At 38.6% G+C, this 13,578-nt stretch overlaps 1 protein-coding gene across 5 annotated transcripts in view; it reads left to right on the top strand.

The window, feature by feature from the left end:
* The window catches only part of USP3 (ubiquitin specific peptidase 3), a 228,129-nt gene that overhangs the window by 143,685 nt on the left and 70,866 nt on the right, over window positions 1-13,578 (top strand). For 3 of the 5 annotated variants that reach the window (XM_057543776.1, XM_057543775.1, XM_028166962.2), the window contains exon 2: window positions 10,899-10,959. Coding sequence is in view for 1 of the 5 variants with exons in the window: in XM_057543775.1 (XP_057399758.1) it covers window positions 10,899-10,959 (61 nt within the window). In the remaining 4 variants the exon portion in view is untranslated. Of the gene's footprint in view, window positions 1-10,898; window positions 10,960-11,898; window positions 12,016-13,578 lie in introns of all 5 variants that reach the window. The other 2 variants (XM_028166965.2, XM_057543777.1) reach the window with 1 other exon arrangement.

Below are 13,578 nucleotides of genomic sequence, written 5' to 3'. Positions count from 1 at the left end.
TTATTCATTTATTTTATTAACATGGACTCATAGATTTTTATTTTATTTTGTGACATTCTGTTATTTATTTTGAAGCTCAAATTGTCTTAGATTTGGCTAGTGGGAGCCTCCTTAGGTCATAATTTTGACATGCCCCTATTGTTCTTGGAACCCTTTCTTACTTTCTGGCATGGCAAGGTGCTCCAGGCTCATCTTGTACTCAGCCTGCCCCAGTCCTGGAATCAGCCATTTCTCCAAGTAGCCATCATTCCTTTCAGTGGGGAATAAGGTTTATAAACTAAGATCTCTCAGCAAATAGGAGCTAAGAAATATAAATATATATAAATAAATAAACATGTCTATATTTGTGTGTGTGTGTAACCATGAGTTCATTTTGATACCTTTAATTCCAATTCAGCACTACAGATCTAGTCTTGCCCTTTCTGTATTTGGAATGCCCTTCTCTAACAGAGAGAATCTGGTTCCCATTATCTCAGCGTATGTACTTGTTTGCCCCATGCCATAATCAGAGAAAGTAGTTCTAAACTGCTAACCCATACCATTGCAAAGAAAACTCCTTATAACGAGTTCACTATTTGTTTACAGTTTCTTTTTGTCTGTATACTCATAAAATATGAAGTGTTATGTTCAAAAGTTGTTTGGGTTGTTTTCTTCCCTTTCCTTCCATCTTTTAATACACTGATTTATTTGATTTACAGTTAGCTTTGTTTGTTTCTGTTTGATTTCCATTTTAGATTTTTTTCCACCTCATCCTTGCTGATTTTATTTTACTTTTTGAGTATATAAAACATGAGTATGGTTCCAAAAGTTAAAGCCATACCAAGAAGTGTTACTACCTAACCCTTCTACTCACTCCTATCCACCCCATGTAGACAACCAATTATTTTTATCTATCCTTCCTGTTTCTTTTTGTAAAAAAAGAAAAGCAGGTACATCAGTATTTTCTTATTTTCTCTCACCAAAGGTAGCAAACTAAGTATACTCTTTTGGAATTTGCTTCTTTCATTTAATAGTGTGTTCTGGATATCACTCCATGTTTGTAGAAATTTTACTTATTATTTTTTAACAGCTTCATAGTACTCCATTTGTGATGTGTCACAGTGAATTCAAACATTCTCCTATCTTTGGGCATTTAGGTTGTTTCCAGTATTTTGCAGTTTCAGATAATGCTGCAGCTAACAGCCTTGTACAAATATATTTTTGTATTATTGGGTATCTTCAGGGAAGATTAAAAGTTTTAACTTTTTAATCATGTGAGCAATAATGTGTAAGTGATTTTATAATAATACTTCAAACTATTTGTCTGCCTGCTCCTATCTTCCCACCTACCGTGATCTTACAAATACATTCAAGGCTGTGGAAGTGAAATACATTATTGTAATTATATTTCTGTCTGGGAAACCTTGAAATCAGAGAGCTGAAAGTGACCTTGGAAACATTTTTAGTCTACGTTCAGGTTCATTTTAAGCAGTTGACTTTTCCTTTTACATACTCGTCAGTGCTCTTTTACCACCTAAGTACTCAGACCCAGCTGTTGTAGTAGTTTTCTCTTTTAATTTAATACATGTTACATTCCTGTGTCATACTGTTAACTGGCTGCTCCCTTGGGTTATAGAATGGCAGTAGGATAAGACGGTTATACATAGGAGAGAAATAAGGATTTGGGCATCCAAAGACGGTTATACATAGGATAGAAATAAGGATTTGGGCATCCATTTTCTCCGACAGGTCTCAGCACATTAGTGAGTAGTATAAACTCAGAGGAGCATCTTGGATTCCTAGATAATGCAGCTGGTTGATGACTTCCAGTCTTTTGTTCCAACAAGTGGGCATTGGAGTAGAAGGGCGACCTCCTCCTGCATTGCTAGATAACCAGGTAAAAAGATTGACCACATAGCTTTCCATCAGAAGGGCCATAAAAGGATTACATATGTGTTGAGATAACGATCCCCTCAGCCTAAGGGTGACTGGAGCCTCCAAACAGATCACTTCTGGCCCTGCGATGACTGTTCAGTTTATGTGCATGCACCATACAGATGTTATCATTTTCCATGCATGTCCTGACATGAAAAAGATTAGGAAAGTTGGCTAGAGCAGTCTCAAAATTAGCCTCTGAGAGCCAAGGATGGTGCCGCTTAAAGAGAACCAGGTAATCCTTATTTATCTTGGGTAAAGAAGAACTGAATTATTTAGAGTAGAATACAGGAATAGTGGTTTAGAGATTTTTGAAGGTCGTTTTTTACAATATAGGACAACATTAGGCGTGATGTTTTGCTCAAGAATTAGGTTGTCTTATGGTAATGACGGCACACCTGGATTTAAAATATTAATGCGATACAGAAAGAGCCAGTCCAAAGGATGATTGCAGCTTAGTTGATGACAGACTGCAGTGTTTTTACTGTCTTACTACCCCTGTTGCAGAGGGGATAGTCTAGTCTTTGGATAGTTTTTGATTCCTATGGAGTAGAACCTCTCAAAGGGTCTCATCCTCACTTCTACTAAACAACAATGTCAGTCATTCCCATGAGTGGTTTGGCAGGGGTGAACGGTAGATGCTGTATCGCTGATACCCCTCCTTGTACAGGTAGTGTTCTGATCATCTGTTGCTGCATAACAAACTGTCTTACATCTTAGTGGCTTAGAACAACCCTTTTATTTTTCTTATCATCTTGTGGGTCAGGAATTCAGGAGGAGCTTGGCTGGGGCTGTCTCAGCTGGCGCACCTGAAGCTGGAGCACCCACTTCCATGGTGACTTCTTAACTCACATGTCTTGTGCCTCTGTGCTCCTGCTCTCTGTTTCTGTCCCCCCCCACCCCCCCATCCCCCATGGTGTCACATTCTGCAAGGTCTCTCTGTGTCGTTTGGGTTTCTCACAGTGTGTTGGTCTCAGGGTGATTAGGCTTCTTGCATGGTGGCTGGCTTCCCCAAGAGCAAGCAATAAAAAGAAGAAGCTGTCAATTTCTTAAAACTCAGACCTGCACATTGACACGCAGTCACTTCTGCCATATTCAGTTAGTCAGGGCACTGCAGAGCCTGCCCAGATTCAAGGAAAGAGGACATAGACCTGCCTCTCAATGGGAGGAGTGATCATCTTTAATCTATCATAGGGCCATTAAGCAGAAAGGAGAGAATGGTTGTGAGAAATAACTGAACTGTGACTTTATCAGAAAACCGATCAGACATTTACTCATCTAATGACTCAGGAGAGATTAACTGATTGCCAGCCTTGAATAAGAATGGGACTGAAGCCAGAGGAGGAAGGTGGGAAAGATGCTCATGGGGCGAAGCGGAAAGGCAACCGAGGTAAGCTTTACTTCATAGTTGCCTTCCCTGCCTTGGCCCTGAACTCTTGGTTCCGTGATCTTCTGTGAGCCCCAGCCTGCCACTTCTGAGCAGTTTGGATTTGGTGCTCATGCTTGGTCTCCTCCTCCTTCAGCATCTGGACCTCCGCTTAGTCTCCTGAGCTGTGCATCAGCTCACTTCTTTAGCCCTGGGCGCTGCCTGTTGCTTTGTAAGAGACTTCTCCTGTTTCCCTGCTCCCTGGGAACCCAGTGTGCACTCCCAGAATGAGCCGCAGTGCCGGGGGTGGGAGGTGGCGGTAGGGGTGGGAACACAGGCAGTGATTTTGGCTACGCTCAGGCTGCTCTGGCACCTCTGGCGGTTGCTTAATATCGCTGGATTTCTTCTTTTCTGGACTACGTGAAGGCCCAGTTCCTGCTTTCTTTATGTGACTTTACCAGTCTTTCCCCCAGTAATTTCAGAGGATTCAAGTTGAAGATAGAAGAGACTTCATAACTTTTAGCATAGAATAGGCTCATGAGTATGTGGTTCAAAGAGCATTTATGGTATAAAGAAGATTATACGCCTTGCTCTAAACGTCTAAAAATATATCAGTTGGAGGGTAAGCTGGGTTAACCCTGGAGTATATTTCTACTTGTATATGTACTGGAATATTTATAGAATTTTTATGATAATTCTGCCCTATCCTCCAATTTCGAGAGGAATAACACTTTTACTATTGATACTTCTATGGAGTGTGTGTGTGTGTGTGTGTGTTTTGAATAACAGCTGCAAATAGTTTTCATTGATCATATGTTTACGCACCCGTAGAGTTGTAATCTAGGATTTTGGTTTCACTTACCACTCATGCTTAATAATTTAGAGTAAGTTTATTTCATTAGGACAACTTTATAATACCAGTATCTTTAAGACATTTAAACTTTATTTTTGTTATAAAAGAAGTAATGCTTTCTGAAAAAATTCAAACAGTATAGTTGAAAGTAGGTCCATGTGGCTCTAATCCCCCATCCCATTCTTTTTACATGACTGTTAACAGTTACTACGTACCCTTCTAGACTTCAAGCAGTTTATATACAGGTATATAGCATATACACAGAAATACATAGTACGTAATCTTTCTAAAGCAAAAATGACAACCTTCTGGACTTACTGCTCTGCAACAGTCCATGCCTTCAAATACTGAGTTTGGGTTCCAGTTCTGTCACTTACTAACTTAGCAAGGTATGTAACTTCTCTGTGCCTCAGCTTCCTTATCTATAAAACAGGCCAATAATAGTACACACCTCATTGGACTGTAGAGGATTAAATGAAGTAATATTTATAAAGTGGCACAGTAAAGTGCAATAGTGCTTGGCACATAGTATGTACTAGATAAATATTAAATAAAGAACTTGCTCTTTGAAAAAACACATTGTGAATATTTTCTTATGGGTTGCTGGTTTTCTAGTGTGGCACTTTAAAAACTGTGTGTTGTTGGTAGAGGGGTGGTATTCTGAGTTTTACTATTGGAGCAGCATGTTTGTCTACAGTTTTCTTTTTTTTAATAAATAAATTTATTTATTTTATTTTTGGCTGCGTTGGGTCTTTGTTGCTGCACATGGGCTTTCTCTAGTTGTGGTGAGCAGGGTTACCCTTCGTTGCGGTGCGCGGGCTTCTCATTGCGGTGGCTTCTCTTGTTGCGGAGCACGGGCTCTAGCCATGCAGGCTCAGTAGCTGTGGCTCGCAGGCTGTAGAGTGCAGGCTCAGTAGTTGTGGCGCACGGGCTTAGTTGCTCCGCGGCATGTGGGATCTTCCCGGACCAGGGCTTGAACCTGTGTCCCCTGCATTCGCAGGCGGATTCTTAACCACTGTGCCACTAGGGAAGCCCCTGTACAATGGTTTTGAACAGCGATTCCACACAGTTTCTGACCTCACTGTTGCAGTGAGCTGCTGTTACTGACAGGCAATGTGCTGGGAATGTGTTTGCCTCTCAAGGGTTGTGGGAGCAGGAAAAAAAGCTGAAGGCTGTTGATTTAGAAAATTATACTACACTAGCAGTTAATCTTTTTGTTAAGAAAATTAGGAGGAGAGTGGAGTTGGAAGAATTTTATCTGTAGGGAATGATATGATTATTTAATCTGTTTTTTGCTTGTGTTCTTTGAATAATTTTATAATTAGAGGGGACATGGTCATCACCTAGTTTTTATTCTGCAGTGAAGAAATAGACCCGGAATAGTAGCGATGTTCTCAGTTCTGTAGCTAGAAATGATAGGGCCAGGACTAGAATCCTAGTCATTGGAGCCTCACCTTTCTGAATTCTTAAGAAGCTCAAGAGCCTCTCTGCCAGTTGAAGCAACTATTGAATAATGGATGCACTATAAATGGCTTGCCTGTCAGTGCTGAGTGCTTGAACTATTCTGCGTGTAGAGACAGTGACTAAGTTGTAGCGTAAGCACTAGTGCATGATGTTTTATAAGAAAATTTAGAATTCCAGGAGAATTGTTGATGGGCCTTGAATACCAAATGTATTCTATCTTATTAGGTTCTATGTAGTGAATAATAAGGCTATTGAAGATCAGTGGGAAGAAATTTATATTCGCTGTGGATGCCATTTTGCCTTCTGAACACAACCTAAAGATATTCGTGTGTAAGTAGGCCCCTGTAAGCCCAGAACTCCCTAGTTTTCTTTTTTTTTTTTTGAATTTATTTTATTTATTTATTTTTGGCTGCACTGGGTCTTTGTTGCTGCACGTGGGCTTTCTCTAGTTGTGGCGAGCGGGGGCTACTCTTCGTTGCGGTGCACGGGCTTCTCATTGCGGTGCCTTCTCTTGTTGCGGAGCACGGGCTCTAGGCACGTGGGCTTCAGTAGTTGTGGCATGAGGGCTCAGTAGTTGTGGCACACGGGCTTAGTTGCTCCACAGCATGTGGGATCTTCCCGGACCAGGGCTCGAACCTGTGTCCGCTGCATTGGCAGGTGGATTCTTAACCACTGCACTACCAGGGAAGTCCCCTAGAACTCCCTGGTTTTCTGCCCTTCTTTGTCTCTTGGTAAAGGAGCAGACTGTTCTTCCCTGCATGGGAGTAGCAGGGAGTGAAACCACTTTGGTTTGTAGATCACTTGGATGCCTTCCCTCTGCCTTTGCGCTCCATCAGTTGTCCCTTCCTAGTTTCCAGGAGGGTTAAGGCTTTTGGGGGCTTTAGGAAGAAGCCATGAATGCGAGCATGTTTTAGAGGCTGGGCCTCCTTCACCTGTCTCCCCTGCCCAACCTGTGTCAGAGCTTCTACCTTGTGGGAAATGGCCCTAGCTTAGGAGAGGATCGACATTCTCCACTCCCCGCAAAGGGTTGCTGCTGCCAACTTGCAGAGCTCGTGGCTGAGGGTGAGGACAGGGCCAGAGGAGAGTTCTGAGGCTATAGCAACAGGAGGAGAGTGAAGGGAGCTGGATGGTACCAGCCCCCCAGGCTGAGATGCCTAGGAGCTGAGAGCGGAAACCCGAGCTCGGGGTTGGAAGAATCTGAGCGTACGGGGCAGATTGCTGGAGGAGAGTAACTTTGAGGAAGTTTCATAATCTGAGTGAAAGAGGACCAAACTTCTGTTGATGAGCTCCAGTGGCCCTGCTGCGGCCACGTGTAACCGTGTGAGAAATGTACCGCATGGCTTCCCTGCCATGACGTCACCTTGAAGTGTAATTCGGCATAATAAAAAGAGCCCTTGTAAGTTTTCAGACTTATCTTTCTGAACTTCTACAAGTTTCCAACCTTATTAACCTCTTTCTCTCAAGTACCAGCATTTAAGATTTAAAAAATAAAACCCCTTCAGTTTAATATTTTTATGTTCTGCTGAATAGATAGTATATTTATAGCTTAAAAACATTTTTTATTGACTGTGTATGGTTTTATTTTATACACACACACACACACACACACACACACACACAGTATAGTATTTCAGTTTTGTTATGGTTCTTGTAGAGTTTTGTAAAATAGCCTGCAAACCTCTAATGCAGTTTCCATGGGAAATGTGTTCATCCTACAGATAAACTTGAAACCCATCTGTCTATAAATTGAGACTACCTTTTATAATAAAGTATGTCCCCTTAAGGTGATTAAAATAAATGAATTTAAGATTATTGCAGGTATTCATTTACTCATGCTATGACCTGTTCTATTTGTAGCAATAATTGAGAGTTTAATTTAAAGCCAGTATTTTTCCTTCTATTTTCTAATTGTCTTGGGTACTTTAAAGGTTTTATAATTTGGATAAGGTATATATACACAGAGTGAATATTCCCCAAAGCAGTGTAATAAATGGCTTCAGAATGCCCCATAATACCCTTTTCTCTGTAGTTTCCTAGCCTTCAAATGTTCTTCTGGTGTGCAACTATTAAGCCCTCAGAGAGTACTGTCATTTAAATAGCCAAGACCAACTGTCTTATCACACATTAAGTCTTAACTTTCTTATTGTAAATATTCATGATAAAAGAAATTTGATTCCTTAACTTAGAAAGTGAGGTCTTTTTTGAGATTTAGTAAAAGGCACAGTCACTTCTTTCTGATGTTTTTGAAAGTCAGTACTATTTTATTTCCTTTTATTCTTTCTCCTCATCCCTGTCTTAAGCACCTATTTATTTAATCAAGGTATAATTCACATAACATAATATTATTTACTTATTTATTTATTTATGGCCATGCCATGCGCCTTGTGGGATCTTAGTTCCCCAACCAGGGATCGAACCTGGGCTCTTGGCAGTGAAAGCACCGAGTCCCAACCACTGGACTGCCAGGGAATTCCCAAAATTAACCATTTTAAAGTGAACAATTCAATTCAGTGCATTTAGTACATCTACAACTACCACCTCTATCTTGTTCCAAGACATTTCATCACCCCAAAATAAACCCTGTACCTATTAGGCAGTTATTCCCCATTTCTTCCCCTCAGGCTTAGGGTATATTTTTGAAAATTTGAAATTAAGAAATTAAAAAACTGATAAAACTTTATGAGTTAATTGAGATTTTATAAGACTAGATTTAGAGTTCACTGTTCTGATTCAGTAACATGAAGAAATGAATTTAATATACTGATAGTGGAAAAATTAGATCACAAAATTGTATGTACTTTTTGTCCATACACACACTTTACAGCCATGGGGGAAAAGTGAACACTTGGTAGGAAACACACCAAAGTAACAGTGATTTTGTTCTAGATTTTTCTTTTTTTTCTCATTCAGAGGAGGGGGGAAAAATCTTCCCATAATTACACAAAAAACAAAAACCTGTAAATGACTAAAAACTTGGGCCTAAACTTACTGTTATAACATAATTACTTATTTCAGGATAATATTAAACTTCTTCCAGATTGAGTACAGTGTTTCTTAGTATTTACTAAAAGAATAAGGTTTGCTGGAGGAATAAAACTATATAATATTTGCAGTTTTTTAATCCTTCAAGTTATATCGCAGACCAGGAATATCTGTTTCAAGTAAACTGTGTTCTAATGTATTTTTCCCTTTAAAAATATACTTTATAGGACTTTCTTTTCAAACTATAAAAATGTCATATTTTTGTTGATACAAATCAAATACCACAAGGGTGTACAAATAAAAAGCCAACAGTCTCCCCTCACAATAGTCTTCTCATGTACTTGCCTAAAATAATTGCTGTTAGCAGTCTGGCGTTCTTCTTATTAGCCTTTGTCATGTGACTTACATGCACATATAACAAAATTGGACCCAACTGAGTAAAAAACTAAAATGCCTTCAGGGTGGCCCTAGCAGTTAATGTAATGCACTAAGGAAAGGTAAGGCCCTTGGCTAACTGGAAGGGGATTTTTACCACTGAAAGCTTTCTCATTCAAAAATAGTTAGAGCCCTGTGCTGGGCAGAAAGGCAGAGGCCCTTGGGCAGTATATCACTGTACTCTCCTATTCTTCCTTGCCATCTCCTCCCCTCCCAAATGTAGAATGAATGTATGTCAAAGATTTATTTAACTCATTAATAAGGGAACCAGCAGGATGGTAAAGCTGATTCCAAGAGCATTTGAGGAATTGAGTGAATGCAGACACTGAAGAATGAATGTTGAAGTAAATTGCTAGGCTAGATATAAAACCCATTAATGTCCTGCAGGGCAGTAAAACCATAGCCCTTGGAGTCTGCCAGACAGATATTATCTCTACCAAATAAAAATCTACAAGTTTACCTGTAACTTCATAGAATTTGGGTCCTAATCAATAGTAAACAGCAGGTCAAACAATGGTATTATAATTAAATGTCTTTGGGATATTCATGGTATAATGTGTTTTATTATACATTGAAAGGGCTTATAGTTCTTGATTCACTTTATTTCCAGTTTTGGCTAATTTTTCTTAACAATGAGAAAGGCCGATTGTGATGTATGATTAGACAGGACCAGTATAATATAGTAGGGGTCAGATCTTGGAAGAGCTTGGTATCTTAAACTAAGAAATTTAAACTTTGTTTCAACGACTGTTCATTGAGCATATACTGTGTGCCAGGCAGTGGATTTATTATAATCCTGAGTGTGTGGATGTGCTGTGGTGCCCCTCTCATGGCCCCTAGGAGGCTGACTAGCGGTTCTCAAGTGGTTGTATTAGGGAATCACCTGGGAAGTTGCTTTTCTCAAAATGTTTTGCCCTTCTGTACCCACCCCAATGTAGGTGTCTCTGCCTGAGTAGAACATATGTGTTTTGAAAAAGCTTGTTCCAGGTGATTTTTATATCCCTTCCCTTTTAAAGTCATTGTTATGTTTATTGGGCTTAAAATTGAATAAGTAAACAGCAAGCAAAATTGTAATCAGTATTTTAAAAGTTTTCATACCCCCTTTTGCCTGCCGCGTCCCTATAATACTCAAACTAAAGTAATTAATGTCCTGATTATACCCTCAGCAAGAATTACATGCAGTTATCATATTTAGAATTATATTTAATGCATTTGAGACATTAATTTGGGAAGAACTGGGCTTAGTCTTCCGAATTGTATCCTTAGGTTATGCCTCTCACTAAATAAACTGAAAGAGTTGTCATTTATAGTAGTATATGATCTGTATGGTAAAGACATGTGATTAAAAAATTAGACTTAAAAATGGTTTCTTTTAAATCTTTTTTTTTTAATGTTTTCTCTTTTTATTTATTTTTTGGCTGCGCCATGCGACATGCGGGATCTTAGTTCCCCAACCAGGGATGGAACCCATGCCCCCTGCATTGGGAACGTGGAGTCTTAACCACTGGACTGCCAGGGAATTCCCTTAAAAATGCTTTTGATGAGAAAATAGACTGTCCTTAACTCGTCAGAGACTGTTGGAAAAAAAAAAAAAGGAATAAGTAATAAAGGAGAAAAGTGTTTAACCTGTGGTTAGACTATTTGAGTTGAGTTCGCAATTAATACGAGCAGTTGTGGACATGCATTTAGATTCTTTCAGTATAACATTAATTAGGCAACCGTTTTGTGTAAATGCACTCACAAAGCAAGGATTTGTGATTTCAGTACGCCTAAGCAGCCATGGAATTTATAACTTGTGTTACAGGATGTGGTATTACAGATTAGGGGAGAAACTGGGAAATAATGTGATACAATTGGCATATTGTGTATTTTTCTTTTTATTAGTGTGCCGGTCCAACAAAAGCCCCTGGGTCTGTTTGACTTGTTCAAGTGTCCACTGTGGAAGGTAGGTGACATGCTTATTACTTCACTACCCAACTTGCTTTTTTCAGTTTACCTTTAAGCTTTATGTCAAAGTTTTATTGATTTGGATTTATTTAGCACCATTGTTTAATCATAGCGTGTATGTAATTCTCTGTAGGGCTTCCCTCTCCTAATAGAATCCCTTTGTTCCATGATGGAACTGAGGAAAATCTGGGGGAGTAAACGCCTTTATATTGATACTCAGAAGACTTAATTTGATGATCAAGACAATCTACTAGTAATATTTGATTGACATGTGGCCAATTTTGTTTCACCTGTTACCTACCCTTCCCTACCTTTACTAACTTTTGAATCAAATCCCAGATATCACATCATTCTTCTGAAAACAAAACAGATAAAGGAATTCCCTCGAAAATGGTCTCATTGTGGAGTTCATTATTTATGCTAAGATGTACCAAATATATCATTGTTCCGTTAAGACATTTTTGCTTTCTAGGAACTTAACACTCCCAAACCCAGTTCAAGCCTGAGCATTTCCTCCCAGTTCTTGGATTCAAAATGATGTTACTTAAATACTTAAGTAACTCTTTCTTCTAGCACAAACTCAAATAAATACCAAACTTTGTGTGTCTGGTAGTAGCACATTTATTTCTATGGCTCTTTTAGCTTAGAAAATCTGCTTTGAATTTACTTCAGAAGTTAGTAGTTTAGCAGCAAGGAGGTGGGAAATCATACTGAGTCACACAGGCTGAAATCTATATTGTATTTATTTGGACGGTTTCCCCATCGTTATTCGTAAACCCTCATTGCATGAAGAGAGCATCTTTGTTCAGTTAACTTTTGATTTTTCACATTTTCAGTCCTGGAATTGAGTCTATTTTTCCATGTACACTTAAGAGTACTTTTGGAAAATGTTAACTGCATATCTTAATTGTGGTTATTGTGGTTTTGAAATCTCTAGGATTTGGGGAACCTGAAAATACTATGTACAGATAACATTTTTTTAAAAAAAGAAGAAAAGTAGAAGCACTTAAATTCTGCACTTGAAGAGACAGATTCCTCTCCTAGATTTTGAGAGGTGAGAATTATAATGCAATAAAATTTATATAGTTCTATCCTCCAGTTGTCTCATAGTGCTTTACAGCCTAAATCTGGAAGGTCATATGTCAACAAAAAGACCTGACATACTCTCAAAAAGTGGAGACATTAGTGTTCTTAACAGCAAGCAACAAACAGTTCTCTAAGTAGGTATTGGAAAAATAAATTGGAAAATTTCTAGGCTCTGTAGGTAGTATGTTTCCAATTGTAAGCAATCTTAAATTTGGAAATCTGACATGGTTTCAGAGAAATATAATTAAGTAGATTACACAGATAATGAGAGTAACCTGCATTTGGATCTTCATTTTACATAGCTGATTGGCTAATTTTCTTTTGCCATGTAATCCTGGGTGTTGATTGCCAAGAATGACGACTTTTTTTTTGGTAATTTAGACCACTTGTCTTTAGGGGAGTCTTAAACTGAATATTCTTTCAACTAGGAAATGTACTTTATCAGGAGTATATTTGAGTTATATATTGTATTGGTCTTCATGACACCATCCCTTTTAAGTTATTTTTCCAATTTTTTGTGATTGTTGTTAAAAAAATCTGTGACATGTATATTGATGCTTTTACTTTTTAGACCAAATTGGTTAAAATCTAAAACTAGATGAGGGAAATATTTATTTTTATGTGGTAGCTTATACATGTCTGTTAACTTCTGACATGTATTTGAATGTTAGCCAAAACATTGTTAATCTTAATGTTAGCAGTAATACACTTCTTACTTTATCACTGACATTTATTACAGTAACCACGGAAATATCTAGTACATTTGGAGGCTACAGTATGGTGGCTAAAGGAACTATATGTACTATTCATTCATTCATGCATTCTGAACCATGGATTATTTAATCACCTAACAACCCATGAGATATAAGTACTATTATCTCTGTTTTATAGATGAGAAAACAGAAGTAGAGAGGTTAAGTAACTCACCCAGGCTCACCAGGCCAGCATGTGATAATGCCTGCTCAAACCCAGGCTGTCTAATTTTTGAGTTTATACTCTTAATCATTATTTTTATTTTAACTCAGCCATATATACAATAGGATTAAAAATTCATTTTGGTCCACTTTTGTGAACAGAAGACCCTACACACAAGTCTTGGTTATGTTTATTACAGTGAAAAAAAGGGGGGAAAATGTGATCAAACTCTGAGTTGAGGTTAGTAGTGCCTCTGATGCTTCCAGGTTTCCTGGGGTAGAGCAGCCAGGCTTGGAGTTGATCCTCCTTACTTACCACAAACTATCCTACTTTCCCCAAGGTAAGTGTTGCTCCTTGTACAGTTAAGGCACCTCATGACAAAAATGTCACCTTAACTCTCTGAGCAGGTTTACTTTGGCACTATTTAACCAACATTTGTTTTGACTGTTCTGAGTTTACAATTAGGCCTTACCTTCTATAAATTGGCAGCTTTCTAGGAACTGGGAAGTTTTTGTTTTATGAGGGTCTTCAAGTAGTGGTCAGTTATGGCCTTGTACAGTATTTAGGTGAAGGTGTAGTTGAACCCTTATTTCAGTTTCATTTTGCTTTTTGTGAT

This window comes from Balaenoptera acutorostrata, chromosome 3, assembly GCF_949987535.1.
Source record: "Balaenoptera acutorostrata chromosome 3, mBalAcu1.1, whole genome shotgun sequence".
In the NCBI taxonomy this organism is placed as follows: Eukaryota; Metazoa; Chordata; class Mammalia; order Artiodactyla; family Balaenopteridae; genus Balaenoptera; species Balaenoptera acutorostrata.
The sequence above is the reverse complement of the archived record's forward strand: the minus strand, read 5'-3'. Positions and strand labels throughout refer to the sequence as shown.